Source organism: Chrysochloris asiatica, unplaced genomic scaffold (genome assembly GCF_000296735.1).
Source record: "Chrysochloris asiatica unplaced genomic scaffold, ChrAsi1.0 scaffold00357, whole genome shotgun sequence".
Lineage (NCBI taxonomy): Eukaryota > Metazoa > Chordata > Mammalia > Afrosoricida > Chrysochloridae > Chrysochloris > Chrysochloris asiatica.
The window spans coordinates 1,757,179-1,771,326 of record NW_006408875.1 but is presented as its reverse complement, the minus strand read 5'-3'; the positions used below and the strand labels follow the sequence as shown (position 1 = coordinate 1,771,326).

The 14,148-nt window shown below is 41.5% G+C and overlaps 1 protein-coding gene across 1 annotated transcript in view; it reads right to left on the bottom strand.

Moving 5' to 3' along the window:
* Positions 1–476: 476 nt before the first annotated feature.
* The window catches only part of SH2D4B (SH2 domain containing 4B), a 171,550-nt gene continuing 157,878 nt past the window's right edge, over positions 477–14,148 (bottom strand). The window contains exon 8 of the mRNA XM_006876161.1: positions 477–565. Within this exon, the coding sequence (XP_006876223.1) occupies positions 477–565 (89 nt within the window). The remainder of the gene's footprint in view (positions 566–14,148) is intronic.

Sequence of the window (14,148 nt, the reverse complement as noted above, 5' to 3'; positions counted from 1 at the left end):
TTAGGAAACATTGTTGACTGATAATGGAAAACTTGCAGAAGTACATTCATTCAACAAACATCTATTGAATGTCTATCATCTGTTCAATTCAGAGTTAGGCACTGATTTATTTAGGGTTATGAAACATGATTCATGTGTTGTAGGAGCTCAGTTTAGAGATGTTATGTCAAATAAGCTTCATCTTCTGAGACCACATATAATCTCCTCATGAAAGAGATGCATCATCAATTAGTAATTTCTGTCCTGGGCATTAGGATCAGAACAGGTTCCGGCAGAACTGGAGCGTCCAGACTGAAATAGACTAGGAAGCAGCTCATTGGGCATATGTTTAATATCCCTTGAGACATACTAATATATTTGTTCCTCTGGATGTTAGTTGTTTTCCCGAATGCCATAGAACTTGAGCAGGAAGTTCTTGAATTTAGTTCAAAAAAGAATGTCCAAAGAAGTCCATCTGATAAAAAGAAAAAAGTCATTCAAACAAAAGATGGTAGTCTGGTGGGTTTTCCCTCTGTCCACAGGGTTCCTGAAGCAACTCTCCCCCTGAAATAGTGATAATTTCCTCCTATAAAAGAAAAAAAGAAAGAAAGAGAAAGATTCACTTATAATCAGGAAGTGGGAATATCCACCAGAAAGTGACTGCCTTGAGATACATATAAAGATGGATAACGCTCATCACCTCACCCAAATTTACAGAAATGTCTAAAAAGTTCTTTTAAAACAGAAATAAATCCATGAATGTGCCAGAAAATAAAAAAGAAGTCTATCAACAAAGCAAAAAACAGAAGAAAACAAACAGAAGACTGGGTTAGCCTGTAGCAGGAACAGTGTGGAGCCAGGATCAGTGGGGCAGGCTAGAAGCCCCGTCTCCAAGAGGAGATCGCCTCAAGCAGACCAGAGGCACACAGCTCTGTGGGAAGCTAAAGAGACCCAGAGTTCAGCCCACACCCACATCCAAGAGATGAACTATATACACCGCAAATTCCAACGCCTGCCTACAACCTGAAGAGATTGGATTTGGGGAACTGAAAGTATCCACTGACAATTAAACAGGAACTTTAAAAGTTCAATGATGATCTCATAACCCAAAATGTATAAGTATATGGGGGGGGGGGGAAACAAACATAACCACAAAAGAAAAATGCCAAACTCAACAATAGAACTGACTATCAGAAAAATATCAAGTTTATAAAGCAAACAAAAAGAGGCTTTAAGAGATACGTATTCACCTTCTCTGCAAGATAAGATTATATCTATGAAACAAGAATGGGCTGTTATAAAAAAAGAACCAATTAAAGAACATGGAAATGAAAAACATGACCATTTGAATTAAAAAGAAAAAGTTTCAACAGAAGAGCTGATTAGCAGAATGGACCTAACTCAAGAACTACTTAGTAAGTTGGAAGAATTGACACATCAGTAAGAAGGAGACAGCTAAATAGAAAAATGGACAGACACTTGCACAGGAGAAGAAATCAAAGTGGCTATTAAACATATGAAAAGATGCTCAGCATCGGTGGCACTCTGATCAATGCAAGCTAAACAAGAGTCTGCCTATGTAATGGGAAAAAATTCAATGATAATCCCAAACGTATGCAGTAGGGTGAGGAAACAGTATCATACAATTTTGTCAGGAGAATGAATTGGCACTACATTTTGGAGGACAATCTGACAGGTCTTTTCAAATTAAAATGTGTATACTCTTTTATCCCGCTGGATCCTAGTGTAGCACTGTAGGATAAGCACTGGACTGCAACATGGTCAGTTTGAACCTCAAGTTTGATCATTCCAACTCACCAGCCACTCCTTGGAAACCCTATGCAGGGTTGCTGTGAATTGGAGCAGCCTCGATGGCACTTAACAACAACTCTTCAATCTAGCAAGTCTAGTTTCAGAGATGCATCCTAGAGAAATCCTTGCACGTTTGCCCAGGGTAATGTGTTCAAGGACGTCTCTGTAGCACTGTGACCAGGAAACACTAGGAGCTACATAATAAACCAAGCTCAGTGCCATGAAATCATTTCCAATCATAGCAACCCTAGTAATCTTCAAGAGGAGAATAATTGGCTAAACAGTAAGATGTATTTATACCAGAAATGTCACAGAGCATTGACAAGAATGTGGTACATATGCTGACATGGAAAGATTTTGTAGCCATATTTTCATGAAAGTCAGCATTTCCTGATAACATGTGTCAGAAATATTATTTCAGCACTTTACATGTGATATTTTATGTAAACCTCTAAGTGACCCTAAGGGGTGAGAGCAATTATAAAACCCACCTTACTGAGGCACAAAAAGTTTGAGTAGTTGTACAAAGTCTCATATAATAATGAAGTTAAAATCTAAAACATGGCAGCCTGATGCCAGGAATCATTATTTTTAAGATTACATTCTTTGATTTATTATTTTTTAAAACCCATTTGTTGATTAACATGTAAAGAATTCAAAATTATCAAAACTATGTATTTCCTTATGTACATAAGTTTCTATGTTAATACTCAAGAAGATACTTAAGTAGGTACATGGCAAGCTGATAATCCAAAGTGGGTTATGCAAGTGAGCGTTGAGCTGCACAAAGCTTTCCATTTGAATGATTTGATTTTTCCTTAGTGTATAGTCATGAAGTACACATGTACTTAAAATTCTAATTGCTAAAAGCTTCTACCAGATCTCCACATGTGCATAAATGATACCCCACTAAGAGTGTTAGAAACTAAAATGGCAATCTCAAAAGTTTAGATTTGGGAGAGAATAAAGACCTTCAAAGATGTCTAGCCTTCTGATGCAGAAATCCTACTCAGAGAACCCCTGAAAGATGGATAATGATCTTTTGCTTGCACACATCCAGGGGCAAGGAGCACAGCACTGATCGAAGCAGCTTCTCTTGGGCAGGGAAAGCAAGCATCATTGTTTAGAGGGGGAAACAACAAAACAAAAAACAAGCTATAGAGCTAGATGGAGTCCCTGGATAGTTCAGTTAAAATGTTTAACTACTGACCAACCAAGTGGAGGTTTGAGAGTACCCAGAGGCCCTTTAGAAGAAAACCCTGGCAATCTATTTCCAAAAAATCAGCCATGGTAACCCTATGGAGCACAGTTCGACTCTGGCACACATGGAACTGCCTTTAGTAGGAATCAACTTAATGGCAACTGGTTTAATACTTTTACTTATAGGGCCACATAGCCTGAGGCTTACCTCCTGGTCCTAATCATTCTGAGCCACATAAATGTGAACAAGTTACTCAAGCTCCCTGGCCTATGAAATGGTACAAAGATGCCACCCTGTGTAGCTACCATGGAAATTAAATGAGATCATGGAATAAATGAGCAATTGGCCCAGTTCATAGCATAGAAAACTGAGTGGTGTGCCATGGAGTTGATTCTGACTCATCTTGACCCTATATAGGGTTTCTGAAGTTGTAAATCTTTATGGGAGCAGAAAGCCTCATCTTTCAGAGTGTCTGGTGGGCTAGAACTGCTGACCTTGCAGTTAGCAACTCAACCCATAACCCACTATGCTACCAAGGCTCCTGAATATTTACATAATTCCTCCCTTTCTCTATATTCTGATTGTCAGAAGGCTCTTCCCAAAACAAATAGAAGTTGCTCCAGTATTCTATGCTCATTGTCCAAGTAAATGGGTGAATTTCTATGTTCTTCACTTGAAAATTCAGATCAAGTGCTGTCCCCTAAAGTGCTGGGGACATCCATAGAGAAAAAGTACTACAAAGTCAAGAAAAGATGGAAATGTCCAGTGAGACAGTCAATTAATTCACAAATCTTTTCTACATACCTGTAAAGGTTGGGTACCTGTAAATGGACCCCTGAGCTACTACCATCTGTCTCTTGGAGTGTCTGGGGTCCTGCCCTTCTGGGCCACTGAGTTTTGCTTTTGGCATTCTCTTAGTTATGATTGGTACCAACAGCCACATTAACACAAAAGTTGTATCTTACAACATTGCTTGGAAGACACGTTTACCAATGTGGAGCCCAACAAATAACAAAAAGACCCTAGGAGATAAAAACTGTCCTCAACACATTACAATTACAGTATGTTGTTATGTGGATTACCTCACTTCATGCTCACAGGCTACGAACTGTGTCTTATTTATATCCATTTGCAAGGAGAAGAAATGGAAACTCAGTGAGATTAGGTAACCTACCCATGGCTACACATGTACTAAGTAAAAAAAAAAAAAATGGAGTTCCAACAAAAGATGTGGTAACCCCACTAATAGAAGAGCTTCTCTAAGTACGGGTTGCCTACTACACTTCAACAAGCTCTATGAAACTGCCAATGTGGCTAGAATGTCCTCAGGAGAAGCATTCTGGGTAATTAAGGGTGAGGTGTGGATTTGGGCAGAGGACAGATGAACTAGCCCCAAAGTGGTGACAGTAAGGAACACTCAAGGTGGGGCAAGGCCTAGGTACCAGTATAAGGGGTGCTCATGTGAGGCACAGGGTGAGCTAGCAAGAAGTATGGTGAACCCCAGAACTTGGTCAAGGCAACCCCTGGTCTCTAATGTCCCTACGTTCTTTAGCTCTGTGAGCCTGCGAGTCCGGGGACCACCTGCTTTCTCTTTATTGCCTATCTGTAAGCAACTCCAGCCTCTCTCTCTGGTTTTAGCTCTCCTCAGACCAAGTTCCTTCTGGTTTCAGCTCCCCTCAGATCAAGTTCATCTCTGACTAGCACCCCCAGGAGGGATACCTTGTGAAAATCAATGAGATCTGTGAGCGTGGCATGGCGATTGGGGTCCACTCCCAGGAAGCTATAAAAGTCCCCAGAAGCATCCACAAGAAAGTGCTTGAACCCTTGCTGCAGGCGATAGGAGAGGGTGTAACCCCAGATTTTTTCACTGATCCGGACCAGAAATGCTCCTTCAGTCATGTTCTCAAGCATATCTTCTGCATCTTCTCGGGTTATAATTCCTGATAGATATAAAAATAATAATAATAATAATAATTAAGATGAGCAGGTTCTGAAACTCTCCCACAATCCTCCCCACTCATTCCTGCTCCACAGTCAATGTGTACAGTCCCAGGGGCTGTCTAGCAACTTCCTTGTTCCACGGAGCGGTCACTTTGACTCAGAGCAGCCAATTGAGATCAGAGTTTCCACCAGAATAGAAATTTAGAAGCTTTCCTTCTACTTAGACCACACTGGTTGGTTATGGTGGTTATGTGCCGTGGAGTCGGAACTGACTCATAGCGACCCTGAACACAGTTTCTGAGGCTGTAAATCATTACGGGAGCAGAAAGCCTCATCTTTCTCCCGCAGAGCAGCTGGTAGTTTCGAACTGCTGACCTTAAGGTTCGCAGCCCAATTCGTAACCACTACACGACCAGACCACACTAATTTAGACTAATTTGGTAAGCAAGGAATTTGTTGTTGTTGTTAAGCACCCTCAAGTCAGTTTCAACTCACAGCGACCCTATATAGGGTTTAACAGGCTGTAAATCTTTGCAGGAGCAGAAAGCCTCCTCTTTCTCCTGTGGAGTGATAGGTAGGTTCGAACTACTGACATTGCAATGCAGCCCAATTTGTAATCCACTATACCACCAGGGCTCCTTTCTGTACATATATTCATACATATAATAAAGCAGAGTCCTGGTGTGACATTGTGGGTTAATGCACTGGACTGCAAAGTTGGTTTGCACCGCAAGGTCAGCAGTTCAAGCTCACCAGCTACTCCTGGGAATCCCTATACAGGGTCACTATGGGTCAAAACTGACTCAATGGCTTTTAACAAGAACAACAATAATAAAGCATACAATGGTCACAGTCCTTAGTACATCCCAGATATAACCAAATAACTCAAAGGAATGGTTTACAGGGTTTGAAGTCTTAGAACCAGAGTCTTGCGAGACATTTCAATCAGTAGGCACATGAACAGGAGTTGAACATTGTCTGATACAGTGCCAGAAGATGCGCTGCTTAGGTTGGAAGACACCCAAAGTACATCTGAGGAAAAGCTGCTTCTTCAAAGCAGACTTGACCTGAATGACGTGGATGGACCTCCATCTCCTGATGGAGCACAACACAAAATGAGAAGAAACGGTTCCAAACATCCATTAATAATGGGAACATGGAATGTATGGAGTATGTACCTAGGAAAGTTGAAAGCTGTCAAAAACGAAATGGAACACACAAAGATCAATATCCTAGGTATTAATGAGCTGAATTGGACTGGTATTGGTTATTTTGAATCAAACAGTCATATCGTTTCCAATGCTAGGAATGACAAACCACAGAGGAATAATGCCACATTCATCATCAAAACAGCATCTCACGTTCTATCTTGAAGTACAGTGCTGTCTATGATAGGATAATTTCCATACACCTACAATTAATATCATTATTTTTCAAATTTACATACCAACCACTAAAACCAGTGATAACTAAATTAAAGAATTCTACAAAATTCTTCAGTTTGAAATTCATCCAACATGCAAAAAAGATGCATACATAATTATTGGCGATTGGAATGTAAAAGTTGGAAACAAAGAGGAAGGATAAGTAATTGGGAAAAAAAAATGGCCTTAGTGATAGATAATATGCTAGAGATAGTATGATAGAATTTGCAAGACCAATAACTTCTTCATTGCAAATACCATTTTTTAACAACAAAGAGTACACATGTGGACCTAACTAGATAGAACATACGAGAATCAAATTGACTATATTTGCGGGGAGAGACCATGAAGAAGCTCGTTAACATCAGCCAAAACAAGGGCAGGGGCAAATTGTGAAACAGACCATCAATTGTTTGAACACAAGTTCAAGCTGAAGCTGAAGAAAATTAAAACAATTCCATGAGAGCCAAAATATGACATAGAATATACCCCACCTAAATTTAGAGATCATCTGTAGAACAGATTTGATTCACTAGACACTAATGACCAAAGGTCTGAGCTATAGCCTTTCACCATGCTTATTCAATCTGGACACTGAGCTAATAATCTGAGATGCTGAATTATATGAAGAAGAACATGGCATTGGGATAGGAGGGAAAATTATTAACAACCTGTGATATGCAGATGATACAATCTTGCTTGCTGGAAGTAAAAAGAACTTGAAGTACTTACTGATGAAAATCAAAGACTACAGCTTTCAGTATGAATTGCACTTCGATGTAAAGAAAACAAAAATCTTCACAACTGAACTAATGAGTAACTTTGTGACAAATGGAGAAAAGATTGAAGTTGCCAAAGACTTCATTTTGCTTAGATCCACATCATTGCTCATGGAAGCAGCAGTCAAAAACATCAAACAATGTAGTTCATTAGGCAAATCTGATGCAAAAGACCTGTTCAAAAGCAAAGATGTCATTTTGAGGACTAAGGTGAGTCTGACCCAGAACATGGTATTTTCAATAGGCTCATATGTCTATGAAAATTAAATAATGAATAAGGAAGAAAGTAGAATAGATGCATTTGAATTATGGTGTTGGAGAAAAATATTCCAAGTACCATATAGACTGCCAGATGAAAAAAGAAATCAGAGATAGAAGAAGTACAACCAGAATACTCCTTAGAAGTGAAGATGGTGAGACTTCATCTCTCACATTTTCAACATGTAAGGACCACTCTCTGGAAGAGGACATCGTGCTTGGTAAAGTGGAGATTCGCTGAAAAAGAGGAAGACCTCCAATGAGATGGATTAACACTGTGGCATCAACAATGGACTCAAACTTAAAATCTGTTGTGAAGACGGCACAAAGGACCATGTTTCATTCTGTTGTGCATAGGGTCATATGAGCAAGAACTGACTCAATGACACCTAGCATATACACAACGTGTATTTGGTAAGTTATTTACTCTCAGTGACACAGCCAAGAGGTAGAGAGCAGCGGACCTCTCATCTACATGATCCTGAGACTACAGACCTGCAACTTCACTGCTAGTTCAATCCACAAGTCTCGTCATTAGACCCCATGTGCCTTTCTTCTACCTAATAGACAATGAAACAGGACTTGCCTATGCCCAAAACAGAACATACAGCACTGGCCACAGTGTAAACTACTCACTGATTTAAGATAGAAAACACAATTGGGAAGCACTCATGTCCTTGCCTAGGATTTGTTGTTGTTGTTGTGATATGCCGTGGAGTCGGTTCCGACTCATAGCAACCCTGTAACAGAGTTTCCGAGGCTGTAAATCTTTACGGGAGCAGAAAGCTTCATCTTTCTCCCATGGAGTGGCTGGTAGTTTCGAACTGCTGACCTTGAGGTTCACAACCCGATTCGTAACCACTGAGCTACCAGAAGATGCAAATAAACTAGCCATCCTAGACTCAACAAGTAGAAAACTAAGGGGAGAAGAAAGTGGAAGCATCCCACCAGGGCTCCTAATAGCATTGCACATGTGTCCTAGACAAAAGCAAATGACTGGCAGACATGTCTGGTATCCGTGGAAAGGCTCTCAGAAGTGCCCCAGTACCACCTTCCAGTCTAACATGAGAAGACAAGACCTTGCAGGTAACTAGGGTAGGGAGACAAGAGGAGAAAAAGTTAGAGTAGGAGGTGGGAGGAAGATGGACTAGAGATGTCACATCAGTCCCCACCTCAAGCCAAAGTCCAATCTGAGCTGGGGGCTAGAGAGTAGGGGAGTGTTTCATTGGCTGGAAAGTAGGAGGGGCAGGACTTAACAGTCATATTTGAATAGGACTTGCTCATACAGGTGCCCATTTACACAGAAACAACCATATCACACCCTCTTGCCCCAATACTATCATATTGCAACTCACTGACACTGGCCAAGTCCAGGCTCGGAAGTCATCCATACCTGGCTCCATGGCCCCACCCTTCCTACCTCTCCAGGTTCTCACTTGCTAGCCTCATGCAGCATGAGGTTCACCTCCTTCTGCTGAAATCTCAGCTCATTGCCTCAGCTGACCTCAACCCCTCACTTAAGACCAGTTCCCCTTTTCTCCCAGGAGTCACAGGCTGATACCAGTCCACATGGCCTGAGTGGTGGACTCTGAGACAGTGAAGGAGAATAAAAGGTGCCTCTTGAACAAAGAGAAATATTAAAGCCCACAGACCGATTGAGGAAGAGGATCTGCATCGCAATGTCTCCTAAAGATCCCTTTTGGCTTGTTGTTTTTAGTTGCCATGGAATCATCTCTGATTCATGGAAACACCATGCAAAACAGAACAAAACATTGACAGGAACAGCACTGTCTTCATGATCATTGGAATACACCAGTCAACTGTTTTGTCCACTGTGTATTTTGAGTATCTTTCAACCTAGAGGGCTCAATTTCCAGCACTATATCCGGAAATACTCTTTTGTGATTCAGAGAGTTCCCACTGGCTAATTTTAAAAAGTAGATTTCCTGGAAGTAGATTGATCACTCAGTCTTTCTTCCTAGTCTGGAAGTTCCACTGAAACCTGTCTGCCATAAGTGACTCTGCTGACATTGAAAATACTCGTGGAACAGTTTCCAGCATTACAACAACATGCAAGCCACCACAGAACAAGCTGACAATCATAGTGGAGCCTCTTGGGCATGGTTCCTGTATTCCATGTACAACCTGCTCAACTCGATCAGGAAATCATTTCTAACTGAGGAGACTGCACTTGATATCCTCCCTTTGGGTTTTCATACCATTCCCACCCCCAAACTCAGAGCCTAGAAAACTAGGCTGTGACCAACCAAGGAAAATATGCAGTCTTAGCCATCAGCTGCTCTGGCATAAAAGTAGTTGGGCTATTCCTAAAAGGAACCCCACATAGCTCATCAATGAATGCTGCCCCAGTCCTCTTCAACACCCTTCTAAAAATCCAGATTGTCATTTGTCACTGGAAGGGCAAAGGAGAGAGTATACATCATTTATTATAATTATTTATTGTAGTGAATTATTTGGCCTTTGATCTGGGGTCTGAGGCCAATAAGTAGGGACCAACCAGAATAAGAGGGATCACGTAGGGGCCCAGATGCTGACAAATCTTCAGCAGGCCCATAATGAGGCTAATAAAAGCATAGGAAGCCAGAGGTTCACTGGAGTTTCCTGGGTTGGAGAGTGTGAAGAGTCTTCTCTTGTAGAGGAAGGGCGATAGTGACTATATCCCTTGGTGACACCGAAGCTCTTTGTTGAATCACACTACCCCCAGTCCTGTCCCAGGTTGCAGCCATCAGCTCAGGGGATAAGGGACTGGAAGGTTCATCCAAAGACACTGGCACCAGAAGCAGCAAATAAATGGATCTGGTAGATAGCAGAGCTGGTAGAAAACAGCAGCAGATCTTAGGAGAAGCAGAAGCTGGTATCTGTGGAACAGAGAAATAGCAGCGAAGTGGTTTGAGAGGTTTAAGTCAAAAATGTAACATGCTTTGGTCTATCTGAGAGTGAGAGAAGGTACAACCGGAGCCTGTTCAAAGCATTAATTTGTTGTTGTTTGTTGTTAAGTGCCTCAAGTCAGTTCTGACCCAGAGCGACCCTGTACAGGATTTCTGAGGAGCAGCAGGTAAGCTTGAATAGGCCTGTCCAAAGCACTAAGAGGCTTATTCAAGGTGCTAAGGACATTATCCAAAGCACACTGGGCCTAGTCGAGGCACAAGAGGTCTAGACAAAGTACAAAGGCCTGTCCGTGTACACCCAGCTATTGAAAGCAATTCCCCACCATAAAGTTGTTGTCTCTTTGTATTGTTTGCTATCTCTTTTCCATATGTCCTAGGAGCATGGAATCCTGTAGGATAAGCACTTGACTGCTAACCACAAGGTCACCAGTTCAAACCCACCAGCCACTCCTCAGAAACCGTATACAGGTTTGCTGAGTCAGGACAGATGAGACAACACTTAAAAACAATGCTTTAGAAACAAGTTTTCTGTGTTTTGGTTCTAATTGGATTAACATGATATTTTGAGTGAGCAACCTGTATGAACAGCATAATAAATTTGTGTTACTTAAATAGCCAGTGAGTGCATCATAGATTGGCTGTTTGTACATGTTGTTGTTGATGTTGTTAGGTGCCATCAAGTCAGTACCGACTCATAGTGACCCTATGCACAACAGAACGAAACACGGTCCTGGGCCAACCTCATAACTGTTTCCATACTTGAGCCCGTTGATGCTGGCACTTTGCCAGTCCATCTCACTGGGGTTCTTCCTCTTTTTCTCTGGCCATCCTGGCCTCCAAGGAGCACTCTGGCTGCACTTTTGTGCATGGCAGACATAAAACCAGAAGTAATCCAGCCTCGTAGTTCAGAATGACAAAAATCATATCACACACACAGAAAAAATACCCATAATCTCTAAGAGAATTAGTTGGTGGTTTGGAGGTATATGAACAGAAGTTGTGTTAGTGGAAAGAAGCTGTTATATCTCTCTGTCCTTTCTTTCTCTCTCCCCAGATCACCTCTAAACACAAACATACAGTAGCTAGGAACTAAGTATGTATCATCACCCACCCCAACCCACTTCTGCCTCTGCCAAACACAGTATAACCTCCTGGCTGAAGAAAGAGGGAAGGTCCTCCCCTTCCCTCTGCTGGCAGGGAAATGAGCACATTTCTAACTCCACTGATGTACAGAAATTGCTAGCAGAGATGGTCTCATGAGCCAATGCTGTACAGTTGTTGATCTGCAGTAGATACTGGGAGAAACAATTGAAGATTCTTCCTAAATCAGTTCTCACCCACAGACAACAGAAAAGCATTTTTTCTTCCCTGTAATTTCCAAAAGGTTTGGCGCTGTAGGATAACCACAAGGTCAGCTGTTCAAATCCACCAGCTACTCCTCAGAAACCCTACACAGGATCGTTATGAGTCAAAATCGACTCAACAGCACGTAACAACAGCTTCCAGAAACATGTTTGTTCCTTCTTCCCTTTCACCATTCTTTCCTTCCTCCCTATGTTGTTGTTGTTAAGTGCCATTAAGTCAGTTCTGACCCATAGCGATCCTGTATATGGTTACCTAGGAGTAGCTGATAAGCTTGAACTGCCAACCTTGCAGTTCAAACGGCTTTTCAGTCTAGGGCATTAACCCACAGCGCCACACCAGGACTCCTTCCTTCCTATAATAAATGTTTATTAGCACCATTTAAGAGCCAGGTCCTACACTGGAAAGCTAGAATTAATCAGTGAATGTGACAAAGTTCCAGCCTTCCTGAAGTTCTGACTCTGGAGTAGACAGAATTTTTTAAAAGAAAAGGGATAGGCGCTAACTGCACCTAAGAGCAATAAAAGCCACTCAGAATTGTGTTACAATAGGTGCTGTCATAACACTTACAGAAAGGTATTCAATCCAGCTCTGGAACTCAGAGATGCAAGAGACAGCTAGGATGAGATGAGAAAGATTAAGACAGAGGGGCAACGTAAGGAAGGTAGTCTTCACAAGGAATTATCACATAGTTCTTTATGGCTAAAAGGATGGTTAAGATGGAAAACAAGCAGAGGCAAAATGTAAAAGGCCCCAGATGGTTTCCATGACATTAAAGGAACATTAACTTTAAAATTTAATAATTGTGTATGCTAAATTATCTATATTAAACACTAAAAGATAGTGTTATGTTGCTAACTGCAAGGTCAGTGGTTCAAACTCACCAGCCACTCCTCATAAACCATATACAGGGTCACTGTGAGTTTGAACTGACTTGGTAACACTTCACAACAAAATCAACATGCCTGGAGTTATCATTCTGTTTAGGAATGATTGTCTTGTTACGTTAGTGAAATTGGATTAGTGCAGAGTGTGTCAGGGATTAAACAGGCAAGCAACATAAGTAGAGATGGAAGAAAAGAAATGCCATGTCACATGAACATAACTCAGGAGCATAAGCTCAAAGAGATAAGGACTTTGTTCCAGAGCTCATAGAGAGAAAAGGCTGAGCCTAAATTCAGACTTTTAGCCTCCTAAACTGCTATAAAATAAATTCATGCTCATTAAAGTCACTGACTTGTGGTATTTCTATTCTAGTAGAATTAGATCATTAAGACTGAATTTGGTATCAAGAAGTGGGGGTGTTGCTTTAACAAGACACCAAAATTGTAGAAGTAATCTTGGAATTGGGTAGTGGGTAGACATTGAATTATGGTGTGGCAAAGTCCTGGCATGATACTGTAGGGTAAGCACTGGACTGCTAACCACAAGGTCAGCAGTTCAAACCCACTAGCTTCTCCTTGGAAATCCTATTCAGGGTGGCTATGAGTTGGAACTGACACTTAACAACAACAACAACAAACAATATTGGATATCCCTTGGACTGTCAGAAGAATGAACAAATATGTTTGAAAAAGTACAGCCCTTAGAAATAACAATGGTGAGAAAAAGTACAGTTCCTTAGAAATAAGTACAGTTCCTTTGAAAAAGTACAGTTCCTTAGAAATAACAATGGTGAGACTTCTCTTGTACTTTGGACAGGTTATCATGAAGTACCAGTCCCTGGAAAAGGATATCATGCTTGGTAAAGTAGAAGGTCGGCAAAGAGAAGGAAAACCCTCAACAAGTTGGACTGACACAATGGCTTCAACAATGAGCTCAAGCATAAAAACGATTGTGAGGATGGCAGAGTATTAGGAAATGTTTCAGTCGCTTGCACATGGGGTCACTGTGAGTTGTAACCAACTCAATGGCACCTCACAACAACAACAATACTAAAGTCTAGATTTTTGTGAAGAGACTGTTGGTAGAACTATGATGTCAAAGCTAATTCCTGTGAGGGTTCAAAAAGAAATGGGGCAAGGCGGGGCTTTATGGCGAATAGGGTAGAAGTGCAAGGAAAATCTCCGTCAGCAATACCATAGAATATCAGATGAAACGAGTTCAGGGGAGAGGTCCAAAACTCTGAGCCACATTGTTGCTGTTGTTGTTGTTGTTGTCAGGTGCCATCGAGTCAGAACCAACTCATAGCGACCCCATGCACAGCAGAACGAAACAATGTTCCATCCTGGGCCAACCTCACTACTGCTGCCACACTTGAGCCTATCAATGATGCCACCTGGCTGATCCATCTCATTGGGGGTCTTCCTCTTTTTCTCTGACCCTCCATCTTACCCAGCATGACAGTCTTCTCCAGACACTGTTCCCTCCTGACAACATGTCCAAAGTATGAGAGACAAAGTTTAGCCATCTTGGCCTCCAAGGAGCACTTTGGCTGCACCTCCTGCAAAACAGGATCTATTGGTTCTTTGGGCAGTTCATGG